This window comes from Panicum virgatum, chromosome 7N (assembly GCF_016808335.1).
Source record: "Panicum virgatum strain AP13 chromosome 7N, P.virgatum_v5, whole genome shotgun sequence".
NCBI lineage: Eukaryota > Viridiplantae > Streptophyta > Magnoliopsida > Poales > Poaceae > Panicum > Panicum virgatum.
This window is the reverse complement of record NC_053151.1, coordinates 36632909-36657417: the sequence shown is the minus strand read 5'-3', so window position 1 is coordinate 36657417 and position 24509 is coordinate 36632909. Positions and strand designations below refer to the sequence as shown.

The 24509-nt window shown below is 58.2% G+C and overlaps 1 protein-coding gene across 4 annotated transcripts; it reads right to left on the bottom strand.

Moving 5' to 3' along the window:
- Positions 1 to 190: 190 nt before the first annotated feature.
- LOC120683639 (protein PHR1-LIKE 1-like) lies at positions 191 to 24225 on the bottom strand. Of its 4 annotated transcripts, XM_039965731.1 has the most exons (10): positions 23901 to 24221; positions 23690 to 23750; positions 23263 to 23314; positions 22822 to 23112; positions 22411 to 22642; positions 22246 to 22322; positions 22109 to 22148; positions 21932 to 21992; positions 1033 to 1123; positions 191 to 708 (listed from the first exon to the last, which is right to left on the bottom strand). In XM_039965731.1, the coding sequence occupies exons 4-10, from the start codon at positions 22843 to 22845 to the stop codon at positions 469 to 471; spliced, it is 765 nt and encodes a 254-aa protein (XP_039821665.1). In that variant the 5' UTR covers positions 22846 to 23112; positions 23263 to 23314; positions 23690 to 23750; positions 23901 to 24221; the 3' UTR covers positions 191 to 468. The 4 variants fall into 4 exon arrangements, 3 of the variants coding, with proteins under 3 accessions (XP_039821665.1, XP_039821666.1, XP_039821664.1); XR_005678862.1 differs by having other exon boundaries at positions 22109 to 22152; positions 22822 to 23314; positions 23901 to 24220; XM_039965732.1 differs by having other exon boundaries at positions 22731 to 23314; positions 23901 to 24225.
- Positions 24226 to 24509: the final 284 nt, after the last annotated feature.

The window sequence follows — 24509 nt, the reverse complement described above, 5'->3', positions numbered from 1 at the left end:
GCATTAAGATGACAGAACTTCGTGTCAGTCAATCTGCCAGCAAATAAATAAACACTGAACCACAAACCATCTGCAAATGAAAAGGAGATGCATCTTACTTTCCACAACCACAAGTTCCTACAAGGATAACCACAACCTATCTCACCAAGTTGGCCCGTTTTTATCACAGTTCAATAGCTGAGTGTCACTATTTAGCATCAAAGTGCAGAAACATCAATGTTATTACCATCGAAGGTACAGGTTGTGCATCTGAAGTGAAATGCCGGTACTACAAGTGATTATGCAGAGCAATATATAGAGATCCATTGCAGGTTTCAAAAGCTCATGCTACCAACAGATGCTACTACACGTAGTAGACGTAGCTCCGCCTCTCTTTTTCCGACCATTCTACTATTATTTACACACGCAAAAAAATAAACGCCATGTAGAAACAGGCGTTGAAGACTCGATCAAGAGATGGCTACGCAGTCATGCCACTGCATTATTGCCAAGTGAGCCAGCCTCTGAAGCCTGGGCGTCTTCAGCCGACGCCGCGGCTCTGCTTCCCTGGCCAGTCATCCTGGAGAGAGCTACTGGAGGAGGGGCCGCTGCTGCCGCCGCTGGTGGACTGGGAAGAAGATGCACTGTGCGGCCGTCTGTGTTGAGAATCTGCTGCTCCTCGAGCTCGTGGAGACTCATCACATGGTTCTCGAGTATGCTTCTGTGAATCTATTGCACAGGAAGCACAGAATGGAGTGGGCAATAAGATCTCGTCTCTTGCATGCCAATATGAAGGGTGTCTCTATATCCCAATATTGATAGTATCTAGAATATGAATTTCGAATATGATATCACATAATAATACACTTTTAGGACCCATCTCGAATAAGCGGTAACAGAATATAGTAGTTAGTAGTAAGATTATATTGCCTTTGGGGATTAAAAAAGATCACACTTTATATTGGAGCCTGGAGAGATACAAGTATTGTATAGATACCGTAACCCAAATGTAGTAGGAGATTAACATTCAAAGTAAACGCAAGGAAAGTGTACCTCCAGTAAATCATGACGTGTCCTCTCTACCATCTCGTGAAGTTTCTTCTGAAGCTCTATCTTCACCTGTAATGCAAATTTTTTAATGCGTCTGCCAAACAAAACTCAAATAGTCATTCAGAGCCAAATATCAGGGCAAATAATTATTTGATCTTCAAGAGATACTGAGTTCAGAATAAAACGGAGGCAAAGCACGTATACATATTTCTTCTGTGCAACCACAATCCTTGATTATAAAGTAGCATATAAAGAGCAGTGGGACTTTCCAGGGTGAAGCGAGTAACATAACTACATAAGGCTAAGTGTATGTATACTGAAACTCTGAAAGAACAAGAATATGCGGCTACTGAAAATATCAGCCATAAGGACCAAGAGTGGAGCTGAGTCATTTAACTGGTAGGAGTATAAGCATGCCAAATGTGTCGGGTACCACGATTAGGGACCCCCTAATCGGTGTACTAAGATCATTCTAAAAAACGCAAACACGTGTTAAGGCAACTGGGCCCATGAAAGCCCACGACCTCCTTCCAATCTGGAAGAAAGGAAAGGACTCAATAAAGCCCAGCATGCGGCCCATTCACATCCCTCTCGGGCCCACCTCGGGCCCGCCGGACAATCTCCGCCTCGCTCAAGGGTAGCGGATCTATCCTCGAGCAGGTGAGCCATCTCCGCCTCGCTCGAGGGTAGCGGATATATCCTCGAGCAGGTGAGCCATCTCCGCCTCGCTCGAGGGTAGCGGATCTACCCTCGAGCAGGTGAGCCATCTCCGCCTCGCTCGAGGGTAGCGGATCTATCCTCGAGCAGGTGAGCCATCTCCGCCTCGCTCGATGGTAGCGGATCTACCCTCGAGCAGGTGAGCCATCTCCGCCTCGCTCGAGGGTAGCGGATCTATCCTCCAGCAGGTGAGCCATCTCCGCCTCGCTCGAGGGTAGCGGATCTATCCTCGAGCAGGTGAGCCATCTCCGCCTCGCTCGAGGGTAGCGGATCTACCCTCGAGCAGGTCAGCCATCTCCGCCTCGCTCGAGGCCACCCCTCGGCACAAGGGACAAACAGCCCCACCGCCTAACCACTTGCCGTACGGAGGCATTAAAGGCCAGCCATTCCGCCACGACGTCCAGGACGGACGGTGTCAGGCTGCCACTCCCACAGTGGATGTGACCGGGGTCCCATCCGCTGACTTCGGTCACCACTCCGCCATCCCGAAGGCTGTAGCGACACTGTGGGACATGCGGCGCGAGACCAGACGGGCCCGGCACTACTCCCGTTCCTGTTCTGCCAACACCGACCACCCGGACTCGCCTCCCACTGGGGAAGGGGTCCGGCGATGTCACGTGTCCTTCCGGAAGGAGTGCTCATCACACACGGTCGGAGTCCCGGACCTCCCCCCTCAACTCAGAGGTCCGGGACCTCCACGTGTCCCCCGGACCTTCTAGTGTGCACGCACGCACTCCGACCAGGGGGTCCGGGACCATCCCGCGCCATTACTACGCCGGAACACTGCAGGACGATCGGCGCAATCCTCGCGAAACCAAGGACGAAATCCAGGACGACAGCGACGCACGCCGCCTTCCCACAGTGTACTTCCTACAGTGTCCGACCACTGTACCCTACGATTCAGGGGAGGACGGCGACTTTTATGCCCCACTCATGTACGCCGCCCCTCCTTGTGACTATAAAAGGAGGAGGCGGGCTCCCCTTAGCGCTCTCTGGACTCGGTTTTTGCCTGGTCTCTCTGGCTTCTCTCTTCAAGAGGACATACAGGGTCTACTGAGCACTCATCTCAACCGACTCCACTCCTAGCTGAGACTTGGGAGCTTCTCTCCCTCTCTCGCCTCGCTTGTACCCCCTACTACAAGCACTCCGGGTGCAAGATAATACAGTGCCCTCGCACACCCCCTTTGCTGGACGTACGGCCCCGCGGCCGGAACTAGGATAAACCGTGTGTTACTGTGTTGCCTCTTGCATCATCATCTGGGACGAGGAAACACGCAACATTTACTAGTTGGGATCCGGGCCCCCGGGTCGGGACACCGACAGTTGGCGCGCCAGGTAGGGGAAGCCGCGTGACATTTTTTCTCTCTTTTTCCCATTTGATCTCCAGGGATGGCGCGCAGATCCAACCCATACCCTATGGGTGTCTCGGATCCGCTCCCAGCTGGGTTTGTGATCTGGTTCGGGAGTCTCGAGTTCAGAGCGACCGGCAACGGTTACCTCATGCGGCTCCTCTCGCCCAGACGCAACCCCATCACCCCGACTTCGCCGGCCCGACACGACAGGCGTTCGGGTCAGCGTTCGCGACAAGCACACGCGGAGCGGCGTCGCACGGCACGTCACAACTCCCCCACGTGGGTCGAGGCTGGCATGTCGCAACTCAGCATCGAGGCGAACGGGGCCACCGTTTCGTCATCACGTGCCTCGGCATCATCTGTGCCGGCACCGTCACCTGCAGCGGCACTAGTGCCTCCCAGGGGGGCTCAACTTCGCCCTCGCCCTTCCCCTTCGGGATGCGCAACACTGCCGCTCGCACCTACGCCTCTTCAATCAGCACTAACCTCACCGAGTATGAGGATCTGCCGGGTCATCATCTTCTATCGATCCGCAACCTCATCGTGTCGTCCCTCGACGAATCCTACCCCGAGACGGCGAGCTCGATCGCCGACGACGTCAACTTCTTCATGAACAACTTCGCGGCCGAGGAGGCCGAGGACTACTCCGGGGTCTACGACCCCGACGCTCTTCGCTCATTCCAGCTGGCGACGGCTTACTGCCTCACCTGCTCCGAAGACTCCAACGAGGGGGATTTCGATCCTTCCCGGGAGTGCTTCATGGTGGACCTTGCGGACGAGCAGAACGACAACGCCCCAAGCAACGACGGGGACGCCGGGGCGGACGCGCGGGCAAAGCAACCGGCGAACCCACCTGCAGCCCCTTCCTCGTCAAGCTCGGTGGCGTGACAAGCCCAGCTGGCGCAGCTCAAAGAGCTTCAAGCCAAGCTCGACGAGCAGCGTCAACAAACCCAGGAGCTGCGCGCCGCACTCGAGCAGCAGCGTACCGCGCGCGGTACACATGCCCAGGCGGCGGGATGTGTTGCCCGGGAGCGCATCCTGGCCGCGAGTGCCCGAGCCATCGACGCCTTCGGGCCGCAACCTGCGCCGCGAGGCACAGGAGCTCATTGAGCAAGCTGCCGTGCAGCAGGCCGAGAGTTCTGCGTCTCGTATGCGCTCGAAGGCCCCGGAGCCGCCTGGCGGGACTGCGCATCAGGACCGTGAGGCTTCTGTGCACACGCCACCAGCACGGAAGGGCAAGGCAGCCGCAACACCCGGTGCGAGGGCACCCTCGGTGCACGAGCGCATCGGAAGAGTTCCCGTAAGGGAGCGAATCCGCGACACTCGCGGGCACGCTGGCGACGGCGACACCCGCAACGTCATCGACGGCAGGAGGTACACCCCTCGACGGGGTGGACGCTTCGACCACGAGCACGACAGGGGTGAGTCCCCGGAGCCCCCGGGCACCCGGGTATTCAGCCGGGAGATTCGAACTGCATCCTTTCCTCCGCGCTTTCGGCAACCTAACACCCTTGTCGAGTACTCGGGCGAGACTGACCATGCAGTCTGGTTCAACGACTACCGCCTAGCGTGCCAGCTAGGCGGTGCGATGGAGGACGCGGTCATCATCCGCAACCTTCCTCTTCATCTTGCTGACGGCACACGAACGTAGCTCGAGCACCTGCCTGCGGATCAGATCCACAATTGGGCCGACTTGGTCCATATCTTCGTGGGCAATTTCCAGGGCACGTACGTACGCCCCGGGAACTCCTGGGACCTCAAAGGGTGTTGCCAGAAGCCCCGCGAGTCCCTGCGTGACTTCGTGCGACGCTTCTCCAAGCAGTGCACCGAGCTCCCCAGCGTCACCCATGTCGATGTCATCAACGCTTTCCTCGAGGGTACGACGTACAGGAACCTGGTGCATGAGCTTGCGAGAAGCCGGGTTGTCAGCACCAATGAGTTGTTCGACGCTGCCACCAACTACGCCGCCGGCGAGGAGGCCGTTGGTGCCATCTTCGATGACAAATCGAGCAAGCGCAAGGACGATGCGCCCGCGGAGGGCAGCAGCGTCAAGCCCAACGCCCCCGCCAAGAAACTGAAGCGGGGGAGGAAGGGAAAGAAGCCGGTCCCACCGAACCAGCGTGAGTCGGGGCGGGCAGAGGACTCCGAGGAGGCCTTCGCTGCCGCCCCAGACCGCAAAGGTCCTCGAGGCCCCCCTCGAGGTGGTGGTGGCCAATTCGACGACATGCTCAAGAAGCCGTGCCCTTACCATAAGGGCCCGGTCAACCATACCCTCGAGCAGTGCGAAATGCTCAAGAAGTATTACAACCGCGTCGCGCATCGCGGCGAAGACAAGAAGAAGGATGCGGGCGACAAAGGTGGAGATGACGAGTTCCCCCCAGTGGAGAACGCCTTCTTCATCTTTGTAGGAGCAACGACGAATATGACTTCTCGGCAGTGCAAGCGTGAGCGCCGCGAAGTCTTTTCCGTCACCAAAGCCACGCCATCCTACCTCGACTGGTCGAAGGATACCATCGCCTTTGGCCGCGAGGACCACCCCGACTACGTCCCGCATCCGGGACAGTATCCGCTCGTTGTCGACCCCATCATCGGCAACACCCGCTTCTCCAAGGTGCTCATGGACGGAGGCAGTAGCCTCAACATCATGTACGCCCCCACCTTGGAGCTCATGGGGATCGGACTGGACAAGCTTCGCCCCAGCAAGTCGCCATTCCACGGCGTCGCGCCGGGGAAGCGAGTCCAACCCCTCGGCCAGATCGATCTGCCTGTGTGCTTCGGCACAGCAGCCAACTTCTGCACGGAGGTACTCACTTTCGAGGTAGTGGGATTTCGAGGGTCCTATCATGCCATCCTTGGTCGTCCCTGCTACGCCAAGTTTATGGCCGTCCCCAACTACACCTACCTCAAGCTCAAAATGCCGGGTCCAAAGGGCGTCATCACCATCGGCTCTTCGTTCGAGCACGCCTACGAGTGCGACGTTGAGTGCGTTGAGCGCGCGGAAGCTCAAGCGGAGGACGAGGCCCTCGCAGCCACCCTCGACAAAATGGCGAGCGAGGCCTTGGACTCCACGCACCGACACGCCGGGAGCTTCGAACCCACCGAGGGTATCAAGAGGGTGCCCCTCGATCCGAGCCACTCCGACGACAAGGCGTTGCAAATCAGCGCCACCCTCGACGACAAATAGGAAGTGGTGCTCGTCGATTTCCTCCGCACCAGCGCAGATATCTTTGCGTGGAGCCCCTCGGACATGCCTGGCATACCGAGGGAGGTCGCCGAGCACTCTCTTGATGTCCGACCCAACTCCAAGCCGGTGAAGCAGCGCCTAAGACGCTTCGACGAGCTCAAGCGCCGGGCGATCGGCGAGGAGGTGCAGAAACTTCTGGCGGCCGGATTCATCAAAGAGGTATTCCATCCCGAGTGGCTAGCTAATCCAGTATTAGTGAAGAAAAAGAGTGGAAACTGGAGGATGTGTGTAGATTACACTGGTTTAAATAAGACATGTCCGAAGGTTCCCTTTCCTTTGCCACGAATCGATCAGATTGTAGACACTACTGCGGGATGTGAACTCCTATCCTTTCTTGATGCCTATTCCGGTTACCACCAAATCAAGATGAAAGAGTCCGACCAGCTTGCGACTTCTTTTATCACACCCTTCGGCATGTACTGCTACGTCACGATGCCCTTTGGCCTCAGAAACGCTGGAGCCACATACCAACGGTGTATGCTCCACGTTTTCGGAGACCATCTTGGGCGCAGCGTAGAGGCATATGTCGATGACATCGTTGTTGTCGGTACCCTGTAGCAGGGATACCCACTCTTACTGCGGCAAGGCAGGACCCGCGTAGTTATCCGTAACTGCGTGGAAAGGACGGAGTAGCCAGGCCCCACGGGTCAGGCTCTTCCCTCACCAGGCCAACGGCCCCGGACCCGTTCCCCTCCTGGGGATGGGTCCGGAGACGCCACGTGTCTCTATAAAAGGGAAGCTCCATGTCGACAGCCGGGGCCTCGGACCCCCCGTAAGGGTTCGGGACCTCCTGCGTCCGTCCGGACCTCCCGCACTGCGGGAGTGGTCCGGAGCTGCCACGTGGCCCGGAGGCCCGGGCTCGAGCGCGAACCTTCCGCTGGAAGACTCGCGCGCCCACTGCATTTAATGCAGATGGACAAGGCGTGCTCTGCCACCGCGGTACGCAAGACAGCCTTTGTCAGGCCTCGCTGTGCACCGCGTATTACCAAGGTGCACAGTGCAGCCGCCTGTGCCGCACCCGCGCAGAGCCCGTCTGCAGCATTAAATGGATACAACGGCACGGCACTTTTCCATCATGCCGCCTACGCCGCAAGCTACACAGCCCGCTTAAGCAACGTGGCAGGCGACGCCACTAGCTACATCTGGCATCGTCCCGACAAGACAGCGCAAGGACATGATGAACGAAGGGCTCCAGGAGCAGCCAAAGGAATCCAGGAGAGAGATCTCCATTGCCTGCAATGCCATAATGAATGGACAGTACGTCATTTTATACTACATCGTTGGACCCACCTGTTGGGGACCCAACAGCTGTGTACGCGCCCCCCTTGAGATATAAAAGGGAGGCGCTCGCTGTGCACAGGGGGGGGCTCCAGACACACACAAGCTCTCGCAACTCTCTCACTCTCGTGGGAAGGCAATACAACACACAGTGGACGTAGGGTATTACGCTCCGGCGGCCCGAACCACTCTAAATCTTGCTGTGTTCATCGTGTTCTTGAGGGAGATCGAACTAGGACTAGCTAACCCCCGAGTACACACCCTCTGGGCTAGGGCGGGTGCCTTCCGCCACCCGGCTGTGGTTTGCAACACCACGACATTTGGCGCGCAAGGTAGGGGTACCCACAGACGGGTGGCGGAACGCACCCGCCTATTCCCAGAGAGGGAGTACTCGGGAAGGTACTAGGCGATTGGGCTAATCTAGCTCTGAGTCAAGCACACAAGAACACCTTCTTAAGGCTGGCTCGGTAGGCCTCTTGGTCCGCCTTGAGCTTCGACCGAGCTTCCGCGGCGCGGGAGGCTTCAGCCTTCGTGTGCGCTTCCAGGTGGGTGTGCCAGTCGGAGAGGCGCTGGCACTCGCTCTCCAGAGCAGACCACTCCCGCCGGAAGGCTGCTTCGGCGGAGGAAGTTGCCTCCTCGATCGACCGCCGGACCTTAAACAGCACCTGGGGGAGGGGAGTCGCATCCTCCTCCGGGAGTTGGAGCTGCAGGAGCCGCCTGCCAAAGACCACCTCCAACTCCTCCTCTGCAACAGGACCGGAGCTGGAGGTGGGGGCTTCCGCAGCAGCACTTGTCTCCGGCGCCTCCGCTACCGCCGCGTCGGGTGCGGCTGTGCCCAGCGCCGGCGCCTCCGCCGCCGCCGCGTCGGGTGCGGCTGTGCCCAGCTCCGGCGTCTCTGCTGCCGCCGCGTCGGGTGCGGCTGTGCCCAGCACTGGCGCCTCCGCCGCCGATACGTCGGGTGCGGCTGCGCCCAGCACCGGCGCCTCCACCGCCGTCACGTCCGGTGCGGCTGTGCCCAGCACCGGCGCCTCCGCCGCCGATACGTCGGGTGCGGCTGCGCCCAGCACTGGCGCCTCCGCCGCCGCAGCGTCGTGGGCAGCGGCGCCCAGAGCCGGCATCTCAGCCGCCGCGGCGTCGGGTGCGGCAGCACCCAGCACCGGCGCTTCCCCCGACGCCGTGTCGGGTGCGGCTGCGTTCAGTGCCGGTCCCTCCGCCGTCACTGCGTTCAGTGCCGGTCCCTCCGCCGTCGCTGCGTCGGGCGCGACTTCACCCAGCACCGGCGCCCCCGCCGCCGCAGCGTTGTGCGCTGCTGAGTCTAAAAATTACACACCTGTCAGCATCACGTCGTGCACCACTGGGCTGGCATAGGTCGCTGTACCTGAGGGTCCCGCACCCACTGTCGCCGTTGCTGTCGACGCCGAGGCCGCCTGGGTTCCAGCCGACGAGCCAGCGATGGTGGAAGAACTGCCGGGGCGACGACCCCTGGCAACAAAATGGAGAAACTTTCAGCAAAAAAGCGGGGCACCTGGAGCAAGGGAAGAGAGCAGGATAACACTAACCCAGAAGTACCGGGTACCCAGCGTCCTCGGAGGCCCGGCCTCTTCTCCTGCAGCTGCGATGAAGGTGCAACCCGGGCTTGCTCCTGCTGCTGCTGTCCCCATGGTTGCAGCACGGGCGCGACCCGGGGTTGCACCTGTTGTTGCTGTTGCCGCTCTTGCGCCCGCCGCAGCTGCTCCTGCGGTTGCTGCTGCTGCTGCTGCTGTTGCTGCCGGCGGGAGGAATTCCTCGGCGGCGATGGTGGTGGTGCAGTCGCCCCAGAGGACCCGCGAGGGCTGGCAGCCCGGGAGCTACCCTGGCCCGCGCCCTCAGAGGTCCTCTGGCGCTTCGCGGCGGGCTCCGAGACCAGGGTCCCGTCGCCCCTGAGTAGCCTGCGCCGACCTGCATCTCCCGACGATGCACCGGAGCTGCTCTGTGCCCGGCTGGAACCGGCTGTGGCCGCGCTGCTAGCCGCGGCCTGCTTCCCCTTCGTGGTGGCGCCGGACCCCGCAGCGCTCAGTGTAGCTTGATCCCCACGGACGGCGCCAAATGTCGTGAGATTTCTGAGGTACCCACAGCCGGGTGGCGGAACGCACCCGCCTATTCCCAGAGAGGGAGTACTCGGGAAGGTACTAGGCGATTGGGCTAATCTAGCTCTGAGTCAAGCACACAAGAACACACGATCTAGAGTGGTTCGGGCCGCCGGAGCGTAATACCCTACATCCACTGGGAGAGGTATTGATCTTGGTTGTGTATGAACCTATCCTCAGCCGGGTCTTGGCTTTTTCCCAGCCTGAGTTTTCTTCTAGCGAACGCCCCCCTTTTATAGACCAAGGGGTGCGGATACAAAGGACGTTGATGCCCCGACAGGTGGGCCCAACGTGACTGTGCAGCGTACAGCGCAGAGTAATTAAATGGCTACAGTGGTTGCGAATCTTTCCTCCGATATGCTTCCATGCCCTGCTGACCCTCTGACGAAGGGAGGTCTTCTCTTGTCCCGTCAGCAAGGTGCCTGTTGGGGGAACGTAGCTTGCGGCGTGACTTGTTGAGGCTATTATGTAGGTGTCATAATGGGTGAAGCCGAGCCGTCGTATCCTTCTGTGATGGCAGACTGGCAGACGCGGCGTGGGCGGCGCCAGCAGCTCCACTATGCATCTTGGTAATACGCGATCAATAGTGCCCCCTGGTCAAAGAATTGCCTCGGCTTCTGCTACATCAATGCGGACGTCCTCCTATCGCAATGAATGTAGTGGTAGGTGAGCCTTAATATGGAGACCAAGCGGCCTTATATACGTGTCTGTGCTTGCAGACACGTGGCGGCTCCGGACCACCCCGAGGCGGGGTGTCGATTCCTTCCCTTGGTGAGGGGTCCGGTTACTATACAGGGGGTCCGGGATTCCCTGGGGATCCGGACCTCCATGGGAGGTCCGGAGCCTCCGGCTGTTCGGGCTGAGCGCCTGCTTCTTCCGGGAACACGTGGTGCTCCCGGAACTAACCAGGGGACGGGTCCGGGACCGTTGTCGGGCGAACCGGGCTCCGGACCGCAGGGGTCCGGCTGCTGGACGTAGTTAAGGATAACTACAAGGCTCTTACCTAGACACAGCAAGAGGGAGTACCCCAGTCCTGGGGTACCGACAGTTGTGAAATCCAGGAAGGCGGACGACCTGGTTGCTGATCTCAGGATCGCATTCGATTGCCTACGAGCCAAAGGGGTAAAACTTAACCCCGAGAAGTGCGTGTTCGGGGTGCCTCGAGGCATGCTCTTGGGCTTCATTGTCTCCCAGCGGGGCATCGAACCCAACCCTGACAAAGTCTCGGCCATCACTCAGATGGGACCGATCCGAGACTTAAAGGGGTACAAAGGGTCATGGGATGCCTAGCGTCCCTTAGCCGTTTCATCTCGCGTCTCGGCGAGAAAGGCTTACCCCTGTACCGACTCTTGAGGAAAACCGAGCGCTTCACATGGACCCCCGAAGCTCAAGAAGCCCTCGAAAGGCTGAAGGCATCACTCACTCGAGCTCCCATTCTCACACCACCTACGGACGGCGAGCCCCTCTATCTGTACGTAGCCGCGACGACCCAAGTGGTCAGCGCGGTGATCGTAGTCGAAAGACAAGAGGAGGGTCATGCTCTGCCCGTCCAACAACCAGTGTACTACATCAATGAGGTGTTGTCTGAAACTAAGACACGCTATCCACAGATTCAAAAGCTGCTCTACGCAGTGGTTTTGGCTCGGCGCAAGCTGCGCCACTACTTCGAGGCTCATCCCGTCACCGTGGTCTCGTCTTTCCCCTTGGGAGAGATAGCCCGCAACCGGGAAGCCGAGGGTAGAATTGCCAAATGGTCCGTGGAGCTGATGGGAGAAACACTCACCTACGCCCCTCGCAAGGCGATCAAGTCCCAAATCTTGGCTGACTTCGTGGCTGAGTGGACGGACACTCAGCTACCCCTATCACAAATCCAGGGCGAATGCTGGACTATGCACTTCGACGGGTCGGTGATGAAAACCGGCGCCGGTGCCGGCCTTCTTTTCATCTCGCCCCTCGGAGAGCATATGCGATACGTGATATGCCTACACTTTCCCGTGTCGAACAACATGGCGGAGTACGAGGCCCTCCTCAGTGGCCTCCGCGTCGCCATCGAGCTCGGTGTCAAATGCCTCAACGCGCGCGGCGACTCTCAACTCGTCGTCGACCAAGTCATGAAGGAGTCTAGCTGTCACGACCCGAAGATGGAGGCATACTGCAACGCAGTACGCCGCCTCGAAGACAAGTTCGACGGCCTAGAGCTCAATCATGTCCCGCGCAAGTACAACGAAGACGCCGACGAATTAGCCAAGATCGCGTCGGGGCAGACCACCGTCCCCCCCCCCGAATATCTTCGCTCAAGACATCGTCAAGCCCTCTGTCGAGTTCAAGGACCCGACTTTGTCAGGCCCCTCGTCTGCTGGGCCCTCCGGCGGGAACCCTCCGGCGGACGAGGACGAGCCCATGGACATTGACTTCGGCACCACCTCCGCGGACGAGGCCGAGGCAATGGAAGTTGACGAGGCCCCCGCTTCGCGAGATTGGCGCGTCCAGTACCTTGACTGGATGATTCGAGGGGTTCTACCCTCGGACCGCGCTCAGGCGCGACGCCTCGCCAGGCGGGCCAAGTCCTTCGTTCTAATCGACAATGAGCTACATAAGCGTAGCCCCTCGGGTGTCCTGCAACGATGCATCCCCATCCCCGAGGGCAAGCAGCTGATCCGTGACATCCATGCTGGCGTCTGCGGCCATCACGCCACGCCATGCACTCTCGTGGGTAACGCGTTTCGGCAAGGCTTTTACTGGCCCACCGCGGTCGCCGACGCCACCGACGTTGTGCGGACCTGCGAGGGGTGCCAGTTCTATGCTCGAAAAACACATCTCCCGGCCCATGCTCTGCAGACCATCCCCATCACGTGGCCGTTTGCCGTGTGGGGACTAGACCTCGTCGGTCCGCTGAAGAAGACGCCCGGGGGCTTCACCCACTTGCTGGTGGCGGTCGACAAGTTTTCCAAATGGATCGAGGCTCGACCCATCGGCAAGATCAAATCCGAGCAAGCAGTTCTGTTCTTCACCGACATTGTCTTTAGGTTCGGGGTCCCGAACTCGATTATCACCGACAACGGCACCCAGTTCACAGGCAAGAAATTCTTGGCGTTCTGCGACAGCTTCCACATACGTGTGGACTGGTCGGCTGTGGCACACCCACAGACGAACGGGCAAGTGGAGCGTGCCAATGGCATGATTCTCCAAGGACTGAAGCCAAGGATCTTCAATAAGCTGAACAAATTCGGCCGGAGGTGGCTCACGGAGCTACCTTCGGTCATTTGGAGCCTAAGGACGACCCTGAGCAGAGCTACGGGTTTTTCTCCGTTCTTCCTCGTCTATGGCGCCGAGGCCATACTCCCCACTGACTTGGAGTACGGATCTCCGAGGCTCAAGACATACCAAGAGCAACGAAACCAGCGAGCTCGCGAAGACTCGCTGGACCAAGTGGACGAGGCTCGAGACGTGGCGCTCCACCACTCTGCGCGCTACCAGCAGTCCTTGCGAAGGTACCAAGCGCAGAGGGTCCGGCGCCGAGACCTCAACGAAGGGGACTTGGTGCTGAGGCTTCGACATGACAATAGGGGCCGCCACAAGCTCTCACCTCCATGGGAAGGACCATACATAATCGCCGAGGTGCTCAAACCCGGCACCTACAAGCTGGCAAACAAAAAAGGCGAAGTCCTCACCAACGCTTGGAATATACAACAGCTACGTCGCTTCTATCCCTAGAATTTCAAGTTTTTTGTACATTTGCCTGTACTCGCATCTTCAATTTCCCAAAATAATAAAGTACGCTTTACTGGTTTATTTTTGGGAACCATCTGGGCCCTCGAAGGCTAGGATGCGCGCTGACGCTGAGGTACGCTCGGCTTTACCCTCGGCAAAGCCGAGCCTCCCTCGGGGGCTACTACGGGGGGAACCCCCGAACGTCCCCAAAAATTCGCCAATATTTTTCGAAATATTTCCGTCTCGACCCTAAGCTTCTCGTCTCCTTGGAAAAAACCGGCGCGAGGCGTAAGCAATTACGGACGGGGCCGGCCGTGTCGAGGGGCCGCCTACGCCTCCGGGATACGGCACCCCCTCACCACCCTACGCCTACGTTGCTTATGAACGCGAACCCCCTCGCAGACGTTCGTCCAAGTCGCATACAAGAACACGGAAATAAAGTAAAGAAATACAGGCTCGAACACATAAGGCCTCGACGGGCCACACATTCAAATTACGAAACAAAATCTTTTATATTCATAGGATGTGATTATAAAGCGCGACCATGACATAAACACTAATCTATTTACATGGGCTTCGAGGCCCAACTGTCCTACAGGCTGCCATCCCCCCCTTGCGGGTCTTCAGGGGCGTCGAATTCGGCGATGGGAGGGATGTCTGCCTCGAGCTTCTCGGCGAGGACGGTGGCGAACTCCTCCGCAGCCGCGTCGGCTTCATCCATGATGGCCGACGCGGCGTCTGCGTCGGCTTCATCCATGATGGCCGACGCGGCGTCCGCGTCAGCATCATCGGGAACGACGTACCCCGACGACACCCTCTGGAGGTCCATGAGGTAATGCATCGAGGCCACGGCGAGAGCCCGCAGGACACCAAGGCGGAAGGTCCTCTTGGCGTGTTCGGCAATCCGGCCGCCTAACGCGCGCAGGCGGCTGATCACCGAACTGCCCGAGACGGCACCCTCCCCCTCGAGCTCTTGACACACGCTCACGGCGGTCTGCTCCAACTCAGCAAACTCCATCTGTGCCGCCGTGAGCGCGGTGTGGACCGCTTCCTTCGCCACGGTCTCGTCCGCCACCTTTTGCCTCAGCTCTGAGTAAAGGAAATCGACATTTGCTACGAAAAGAAACAAATCGACGAAAAATCGAAGGTACTCACCCGTCATATTCTTCTGTGCTTCCTCCCTCTGGGCTCGAGCGGCCTCTTCGAGCGAGGACAAGGAGGCTTCTTTTTCCTTAAGGCTAGCCCCCATGTTCTGGAGGGCCACCTCCTTCTCTTCGAGGGCCTCACACTGTTCCTGGAGGGTCCCGGCGAGCGCAACCACGGCCACCTCTTTGTGAAGGAGCTCGGCCTTCTGCTGCTCGAGCGTGGCGCTGAGGCGTTGCAGCTCGGCGCTCTGCGCCTCAGCCTCCCGAGCTCTTTCCTCGAGCGCCGTCCGAAGGCGTTGCAGCTCGGCAGCTTGCGCCTCGGCTTCCCGGGCCTTCTGCTCCGCTGCCGTCCTCTGGGCGTTCCACTCATCGGTGACCCGCGCCAGTTCCTCCTCCAGCACCTACTGACGCGCTCCCAGATCCGCCATTTTCGTATTGGCGTCGATGTTCTTGAGCACCAGCTCGGCGTTGTGCTGCCCGAGCTGGCTCATCTGGGAGTACAGCCGGGTCATCTCGGCGCTCTTTTCGCGCGAGATTTCCCTCAGCTGTTGCGAAGGGGAGAGCGTGGGTCAAGACACATTAAAACTAAACTGAATCCGAGCAGGTTTCGGGGGGAAAGATTTACCTGGCTGACCTGGTAATCTGCATTCTGGTGGAGCTGGAAGGCGCGGTCGAGGGCTTGCAGGATCTCGCGACCGACGCCCATCTGCTTGTTCCAGGCTTCCTCCTCCTCTTGCTTCTTGCGGAGGAACTCCGAGGGGACCCCGGATGGAACGATGGCCCCGAGATGGCCCCCCTCGGACGTCCCCACCTCGAGCGCGCCCGCGCTGGCCGACGCAAACTCGGCGATGTGCGCGGCGGCGCTTGCCGCAGCAGCGGGGTCGATATCCATCGAGTCCCCGTACTCCTCGCTGCTGTCCGGCAGCTCCACCACCGCCGTCGCGCCCTCCTGCGCCGTTGGCACGGGCACTACCGCAACGGTACCCTCGTCCCGGGCCTCGGTGGGCTCCGAGATGGGGGGCCCTTCCACCTCTGGCGCCTCTTGCGCCGTGTCCTCTGCGAGGCCCTCGCCCTCGCCCCTCGAGGGCTCGAAGACGAGGGTCTCCTCCTCTGCTTGGCCGTCAGGGCGCTCCTGCGCGTCCCCCCCAGCTTCTCCTTCCGTATCCGGTCGGGCGGCGCTGGCCGCGTCGCCCTGACCGGCCTCAACTTCAATGGCCGTTTGGGCGGTGCCACCGGCACCGCCCCGGCCGGTCTCCTCGGCGTCGTTAGCCTGAGCAGCCGCTTCGGCGCCACTCTGGCCAGCATCGCCCTCCTCCTCTGCCCGGGCCTGCTGCGCCGCCCGGGCCCCTCGAGCCAGGGCCTCCCGTAGCCTCGCGGCCGCCGCCTCGAGATCCACAGCAGGCTGGGGCTGCCGCGCTGTGTGCGGCGTGCTGTGTGCCCCAGTCTTGAGAGCCTTGGCTGGGATAAGCTGCACCGCATCTTTGGGAACGGCCCCGGGGCTGAAAACCAAGAGACGCGGGTTGAGGACAACAGTATTGAGAAATCCACCCAACACGTAACAAAAACGAAATTCAAAGTACTTACCCGGACCGAGCACTCATGCTCCGCTTCCTCGTGACGCTTCTTCGAGCCCGGGGCATCGTCCCGTCCCTCGAAGACTCCCCCGAGGGCGCCCCCCTCGTGTCGGCCCGGTGGCTCGAGGCTGCCAGCACGGACGACTCCTCTCCCGCCGCAGCCTCGTCGCCACGGGTCAGCACCTGGGGCGCGGGCGTCTCCTCGCTGACCGCCGGCGGGGATGACTCCCGCTCTACACCCTCGAGGGAGGGATTCGCCGATGACCCCGCCACGGCCCTCGGCTCCTCTGGCGCCACGATCGTTCCTTCTTATTCTTCCCACAGGTAGAACGGTGGGGGGCTCGCGCCCTCCCCGTCACTCCTCAGAGCGTGGTCCTCGGCGTCTGAGGCATCCTCCTCGTCCTCCTCCGAGGACTCGGGTGTGGCGGGCTACGGCTTCCCCTCCGCACGAGCAAGCTTGCACGCCTTGTCGTGCCTCGCCTTCCTCTTCCTTTTTCTCTCGGCCTTCGTCTCCGCCGCGTCCTTCCGCCTCTTCATCTTCTCCGCGTGGAGGCGATTGATCAGGCGCTGTTCTGGGACCGGGGGCCTCGAGGTGCCGCATCTCAAACCCTGTACAACACACCCGAGATGGGGTCAGGGAAAGGGAACTACACGACGCCCGACGAGTTCGAAGCCAAAACTTACCAGGGAAATATACCCCGGCTCGGGGCGCATCTTGATCCTCCAAAGACCCGCGGGATCTTGGGGAAACTCCACCACCGCGTACTTCGCCCTCCGGGCGGCGTTGGCGTGGGAGAGAAGCTTGCTTGACGTCCTCGAGCCTTCAACCTTGCTCCCGGGGGTGAGATCGAAAATCGGCAGGGCCCTTTCCACGAGAGGGATAACCCTCTGCCGGTGGAAGTTCGCAATAACGGTCGCTGCTGTCAGCCCCTTCCTCGCCAAGTGCGCCAGCGCGTCGGTGAGGCCCTCGAGCCTGGCTTGTTGCGCTGGGGGCGACACCCCCCAGTCCCACTTCGGCGGTCGCTCCCGGAGAACTTTGTTAGTGAACGCCGGGAGCGTGCCCTTGTGGTTCCGAAGGTAGAACCACCCGCGGCTCCACCCAGAGTTGTTTGTCGTCATCTTGCTTGTGATGTAAAAATTCCTCCGGGTCGGGCGGACGTGGAGCGTCAGGCCACCGGCGCGCGCGTACCGCCTCGGCTGGTTCCGCGCGTTCTCGATGAAGAGTTCGCCGCGGAACAGATGGATCCAGAGGTCCCAGTGGGCCTCGATGCCGAGGTACCCCTCGCAGACAGCGACGAAGACCGCCGCCTGCGAGATGGAGTTGGGGCTGAAATTGTGCAGCTCCACCCCGTAGTACTCGCATAAGGCCCTCATGAACCTGCTGACGGGGACGCCGAAGCCTCGCTCGTGGAGGCGAACGAAGCTGACGACGTAGCCTTGCCGGGGCTTCGGCTCGGTCTCGTCTGGGTGCGGGGAAATCCACGCCGGCGCCCCCGTGTCGGGGTTCCGCGGCAGCAGCCGGTCTCTGACCAGCTGCTCCAGGACCGCCACGGTGGCGGAGGACTTCCCCCATGGCAAAGGCTCCTGGATGTCCGACATCTCTGTGAGTCGAAGGGGGATGCGAAAAAGAATGCTCCAAAATAGCTAAGTCTCTCTCTCTCCCTTTCTCCTTCTTCCTCCCTCTCGCTCTTGGCTACGGGTTCAGGAAGCGACGGAGGCGGAGAAGGCGAAGCAGGATGGAAGCAAATGGCCAGGTGAACCCAAAGCATCCCTTTTCTCTTCATATTTATTCACTGTGACGGGCGCATCCGCAGCCACGGCCCAAATCTACCACCTTGAATGCGGTAGATCTTGCTACCGCTGACGGATGGGCCCCACGACCGCGGAGTCTCCCATGCGCGCACGCAGCAGTAAATGCGGCATGATAACCGGCAGGCGCGGCGCGACTGTTGTGCCATCCCATCCGTCAGCCGCCGCCCACCCCGCTTCGTCTGCCCGAGGCGGTCGCCTGAAAAGGCGCGCCCACACCGTGCCGCGCAAATCGGGCCACGTCGCCCGCAACCAGCGGCAGACCCGCGCACGCGTGGCTCGCGGCACTGCGACGTTTTCAGATCACGACGAAATATTCCTTCATAGGGTCTCTTTACCCTCGAAGGAATCGCATTTCGAGGCCTTACTGATCAGGGGGTCGAAGCCTGGCCCTTCAGGGGGTTCAACAGGCGCCCCAGATCACCAGAGTTAGGGGCTGCAGGGATGTGCCGTACAAGCTACCCTCGAACGCGGAGTTCGAGACATCCTACGCAGTGTTCAGGGCCAGTCGAGGGTGCCTAGAAGGGGGATCAAATCGAGGGAGAGCATCGAGCCCTCGAACCCTACCGAATGGGTTTGAGCCCCGCCTAGCGAACCCTCGCGAGCGCTTTATGAGACGTGTCTATGGACCACGAGCCGACCCCTATCGAACGGGGCACGGACGTCCGCTTGAACAACCCGCTAATAGCTCAATGAAGCAGCCATAGCTCGCGGCCCGGGCATGGGTAGCATGGTGCGCTTCACCCCTCCTCCCTGCGGAAGGGCGACGAGGGTCGTAATCAAAGTCGAGGGTTCCCCTGAGCGCCTTCACACGGGCCTAGGCCCGGCGGCTCCTCGCACACCACAGTTCAAACCACACCCTCGAATAAGTCAACAACCGTCCGTTGTGAAGCTCCGCGTGTCTAGTCAAACCCCCCGCTGTTGACGTGCGCTCTCCTGAAGGTTAAGCTGAGCACCGGGCCACTGTACCAGCACTGAGAGTGCCGAGGCCGGCTGAAAGAGTGCCGATGCCGGCTGAAAAAGTTGCTGGACGGCCGCCCCAGTAAAGCTACCCGGTGGGACAACGTTCATAGCCCTTGGACGAGCACAAACTCTCCTCCAAGGCCTCGGGGGCTACACCCGCGGGTGCGCTGACGCGCCCCCGCGAAGGTGACTTCACACATATTCGAGGGTCGTAACTCTATGTACACCCCTATACCCTCGGTAATCCTCCCCGTAGAGGAGAAAGGGGACTTTATTGCTCAATGCAAATAAAGATTACAAACGGTTACCGGCGCGAAGCCATCGAAAGATACAAACACATTGCCACCTACGTGGCAATTTTCCCTGTCTTGGGGAGGAGCGAGCGGCGAAGAAAGGCACCGAGCCCCTAACTGACGCAACAGCGAGGCTGCTAGGGATGCGAGAACCAGCCCCCAGACCACACGGGTCCAGCGGGATGCTTTCCTCGCAAGCCTTCTTCTAGCGTCTCCTCCACCGAAGACCATGCGGTGGGTCGAGCTGGCGGACAGCGCCCTCCGCACCATCTCCCCGAGAGCAACCTTGTCGCCTGGGGGGACGATGCGAAGAACAGCCGCCCAACCTGGCACAAACGCCATGGTCAGGCGTCTCCATCCCCCTTCAGGCTAGGGGACATCGCAGAAGCAGGACCCCACGGGCCCAATGCTCTTCTGCTGATCCCACTGAACCTAAGGGAAGGAGCGCACGCCCACTCCGGTCTTCCCCTACCGCTCGCAAGCATTCTTCTAGCGCCAAAAGCCTAAGAAAGCCAGGCCACCCCATCTGGGGGCCGGTCACAAAAAGGCAAAGGAAACATTACAAGATCTAGGCGAGGCTGGAAGAAAGAGTTGTGAGTTTGAAGAGGAAAGGGAACCCCACGACCACTATTTATAGCTGCGCCGGGCACAAAGCTTCAAGCTTGGCGAAGAGCGGAGGCTTGTATCACCCGTGACGACGCGGCACTCCATGAGCAAAAGAGGTCCTTGGTCACCGCGCCGAGACACGACCGAACGAAATAAAGCAGAGCTGAGCCCCTGGACGCGAAGCGGTGCAGCGTCGGCTCTGGCCGGCTGCCCTCAAACGGCGCGCCACAAGGCGACCAGGAACGCCGGGGCCAAGACCCTGCGTGCGGGACAGCGTGATGAAAGCGCCAGCTGCCAAGCAGCGGGCGCCACCGTCGCCCTGGCCCCCCTCAGCGCGCGGACACGTCTTGTCCTTCAAACAAACAAACAAAAAGGCACGCACCTCGAAGTACTCTACCCGCAGGCGCACTACCCCGTCCGACGAGTTGTCACATCCGCCGGGCCGGCGCCCAGGCGCGCCTGGCGGGGGCACGGCATTGACCGATCACGTTAAGGGAGAAATTGCCGAAATACCCTTTGGCCGAATCCCTTGACTCGACCAAAGCCTCGGGGGCTACTGTCGGGTACCACGATTAGGGACCCCTTAATCGGTGTACTAAGATCATTCTAAAAACGCAAACAGGTGTTAAGGCAACTGGGCCCACGAAAGCCCACGACCTCCTTCCAATCTGGAAGAAAGGAAAGGACTCAATAAAGCCCAGCATGCGGCCCATTCACATCCCTCTCGGGCCCACCTCGGGCCCGCCGGACAATCTCCGCCTCGCTCGAGGGTAGCGGATCTATCCTCGAGCAGGTGAGCCATCTCCGCCTCGCTCGAGGGTAGCGGATCTATCCTCGAGCAGGTGAGCCATCTCCGCCTCGCTCGAGGGTAGCGGATCTATCCTCGAGCAGGTGAGCCATCTCCGCCTCGCTCGAGGGTAGCGGATCTACCCTCGAGCAGGTCAGCCATCTCCGCCTCGCTCGAGGCCACCCCTCGGCACAAGGGACAAACAGCCCCGCCGCCTAACCACTCGCCGTACGGAGGCATTAAAGGCCAGCCATTCCGCCACAACGTCCAGGACGGACGTGTCAGGCTGCCACTCCCACAGTGGATGTGACCGGGGTCCCATCCGCTGACTTCGGTCACCGTTCCGCCATCCCGAAGGCTGTAGCGACACTGTGGGACATGCGGCGCGAGACCAGACGGGCCCGACACTGCTCCCGTTCCTGTTCTGCCGACACCGACCACCCGGACTCGCCTCCCACTGGGGAAGGGGTCCGGCGATGTCACGTGTCCTTCCGGAAGGAGCGCTCATCACACACGGTCGGAGTCCCGGACCTCCCCCCTCCACTCAGAGGTCCGGGACCTCCACGTGTCCCCCGGACCTTCTAGTGTGCACGCCCGCACTCCGACCAGGGGGTCCGGGGCCATCCCGCGCCATTACTACCGCCGGAACACTGTAGGACGATCGGCGCAATCCTCGCGAAACCAAGGACGAAATCCAGGACGACAGCGACGCACGCCGCCTTCCCACAGTGTACTTCCTACAGTGTTCGACCACTGTACCCTACGATTCAGGGGAGGACGGCGACTTCTATGCCCCACTCATGTACGCCGCCCCTCCTTGTGACTATAAAAGGAGGAGGCGGGCTCCCCTTAGTGCTCTCTGGACTCGGTTTTTGTCTGGTCTCTCTGGCTTCTCTCTTCAAGAGGACGTACAAGGTCTACTGAGCACTCATCTCAACCGACTCCACTCCTAGCTGAGACTTGGGAGCTTCTCTCCCTCTCTCGTCTCGCTTGTACCCCCTACTACAAGCACTTCGGGTGCAAGATAATACAGTGCCCTCGCACACCCCCTTTGCTGGACGTACGGCCCCGCGGCCGGAATCAGGATAAACCGTGTGTTACTGTGTTGCCTCTTGCATCATCATCTGGGACGAGGAAACACGCAGCATTTACTAGTTGGGATCCGGGCCCCCGGGTCGGGACACCGACAAAATGATTGCTTGCAAAAGTTTAGTTTTCGTCATTAGTGCTTAAGAAGCTACTCTTGCACCAGCAAAAGTAAAATAGGTTTATACATGGAAACAGACTTAAAACTCACATCTGTACATCTGAAGGTATTGCTTCATTAGATGTCGTCGTCCCTACTAATGTGCCTCCAACTGAATGTGCAGTACATAAAAATTCTAATTACAGGGTGCTGATAATGATGGGAAACAGTAAAATAAATATTGAAACAAGTGAAAAGTACTGGTTTGAACAACCATCGACAGCTGACCTTCAGATGAGCGATGCCGAACTTGGGCCAATTTGTATTTCTGTCTTGAGCATTGCTTTTAATTAGAAAACTTTTAAAAGCTAGAAACTATTCTTACACTAATAATTTCATTTCATGGCAAGAAAAAAGAAGCATACTTGTAAGTGACTTTTCACTTGATCACGAGTCAGACCTTCAACATTCATGATGTCAAGAATGGCTTTAGGTTTAGCATCTGCATTTGGTCAAAGATAATGAGAGATAATAGGAAACCAATAGTACTGTGTATGATGATGAAGTTGATCACAGTGCTCAGATTTTACTTTCACAGCCACCGAGTTGATTGACGGCGTCTATGAAGCGATCGTGCATTTCTGTAGTCCATCGTCTGCGCACTTTAGTCCTCTGAGGTGAATGGACATTTATAGTTGCTGGAGGAGAAACAGTAGGATACAACTGCCCAGGAATTGTAGGAACTGAAACTAATTGGTGGACTATGTGCTCAAGCTGCCATGTCTCAGAATTCAGAGGTGAAGAAACATGTGTAGATTCAGCCTGTATAAAAAAGGAAACATATCAGCTCTAATGTGAGCATATCAACGAACATAACATGGAAATGTATTAGAAATATGTGGCCAACCACCTAACAATTTAAATATCATATCCAATGCCAGTCTCAGTTTCCATGATCAAGTAAACATTACATCGTCACTACTGCTTTTGAGTGAAATTACCATTTGTGGATAGTTCAAGGTCATGTCAGCAGGAATAGTATCATCCAAACCTCCATGCCCCAAACATGTCAACAGTTCATCTCTTTCGTCAGATTCATTAGGGTCTCTAACAGAACCAGAATCCGGCTGTTTCTCAACACTATCGATGCCATTGTTATTCAGTAAACCACCAAGATGGTCTGCAGAATGTGTTGTTTCAGCAGGTAGTCCAGGAAAAATACCCCTTAAAGGTTGTTCTGATACTCCAGAATGGGAAATCGGGTTGGAGTATAGGATTTCAGCGTTCAAAGACTGAACAATCGATGGTAGCAAATTAGGGAAACGTCCATGCATCATAACTGTGGAGAAACCGAGAAAGTACTGGAAGATGATGCTATAGATGCTGAACAAGGCGCTCCAGTACTAGCACGCGAAGACTGTAAAGTCATATCATGAGGATACACGGACTCGCAATGAAATGACATTCGGTGACTGCTAGTTAGTTCCCCTCCATCTGCAAAAACAAAGCACGTGTTCAGAACTTAAAGTTCCTGGAGGAAAACACTTTTGAGATAATTCTTTGATATTGGTAATTTTGTGGATATGACTTTCGATGATTGTCGCCAATTCGTGTGCCTCGATTGAGTTCTCAAGCCTTCAATCAAAATTTAGGGTCGAAGATGACTGGAGTCAGCACAATAAGTGTGATGAATGGTATAAATCACTGAGATAGTCTTTATGCAGCTTGCACCAACTGTGTAAGTTTCCGGCATGTACAAGGACATGGTGTTTATGCATAAATTGTCATATTTATAGCAAAGTTTCCTGAGATGGGAAGAATACCAATAGGGGAAAACCTGCTACCGAACAAGGAGGCTGTGATGATTACCTCGCTGTAAAGAATGAACACCAGCAAGTCAGCTCTGCTCGAATTGCACAAAGTTGAGAACCTGAGAAGATGAAAAATGCGAGATTACGGTTTATTAAGTTGAAAAAAAAAGGTGAGCAGTCCTAAAACTGATGATCGATAGAAACCTGTGCAAGAGAGAAGCAGCAAGAACTCGATACATCACAGGTGAAATCTTTGAAAATGATCTCACCTTATCGCAACCAGAAACGAGATGGCTTGGTCGGAAAACCTGGAAGTTCCCTTGGATTCACCGATTCAGGCGTGGATTCCCTTTAATGATGAACGGAACTCGGGAGGAACACACAAAGCAGGAGCAGCTATATCATATACACCCGGTCCCATCGGTTTCGCCTAAAATAAATGGAGGAAACAGACATGAATCGTAGGGTCGTGGTGTCTATCAAGCGAGTACGATGACAGAATTGGATTAGCGGGCGACGACGCGGAGAGACAAAGAGGACGAGACAAAATCAGGGCGATTAAAAAGAAGGGGAAGGCCGGAGGTGTAGCCCGCTGCGGGTCAGAGGAAGTGGAGGAGGGAATCCGAATTCTCTGACTTTGGTCCCAGTCACTGACATGTGGGTCTGGCTCCATGCGTCAGTGACCAAAATGCTGAGGGACTAAAGTCAGAGGTATCCTCGGGGATCTGGACTAAAAGAATCAGCAACTCTGTTTAGTTGCAAAGTTCAAAATTCCAAAGAAAAATTCCGACACTTGTATGAAAACTTAAATCTAGATGAAATAAAAAAACACATTGCACAGTTTACCTGTAAATCGCGAGACGAATCTAATAAACCTA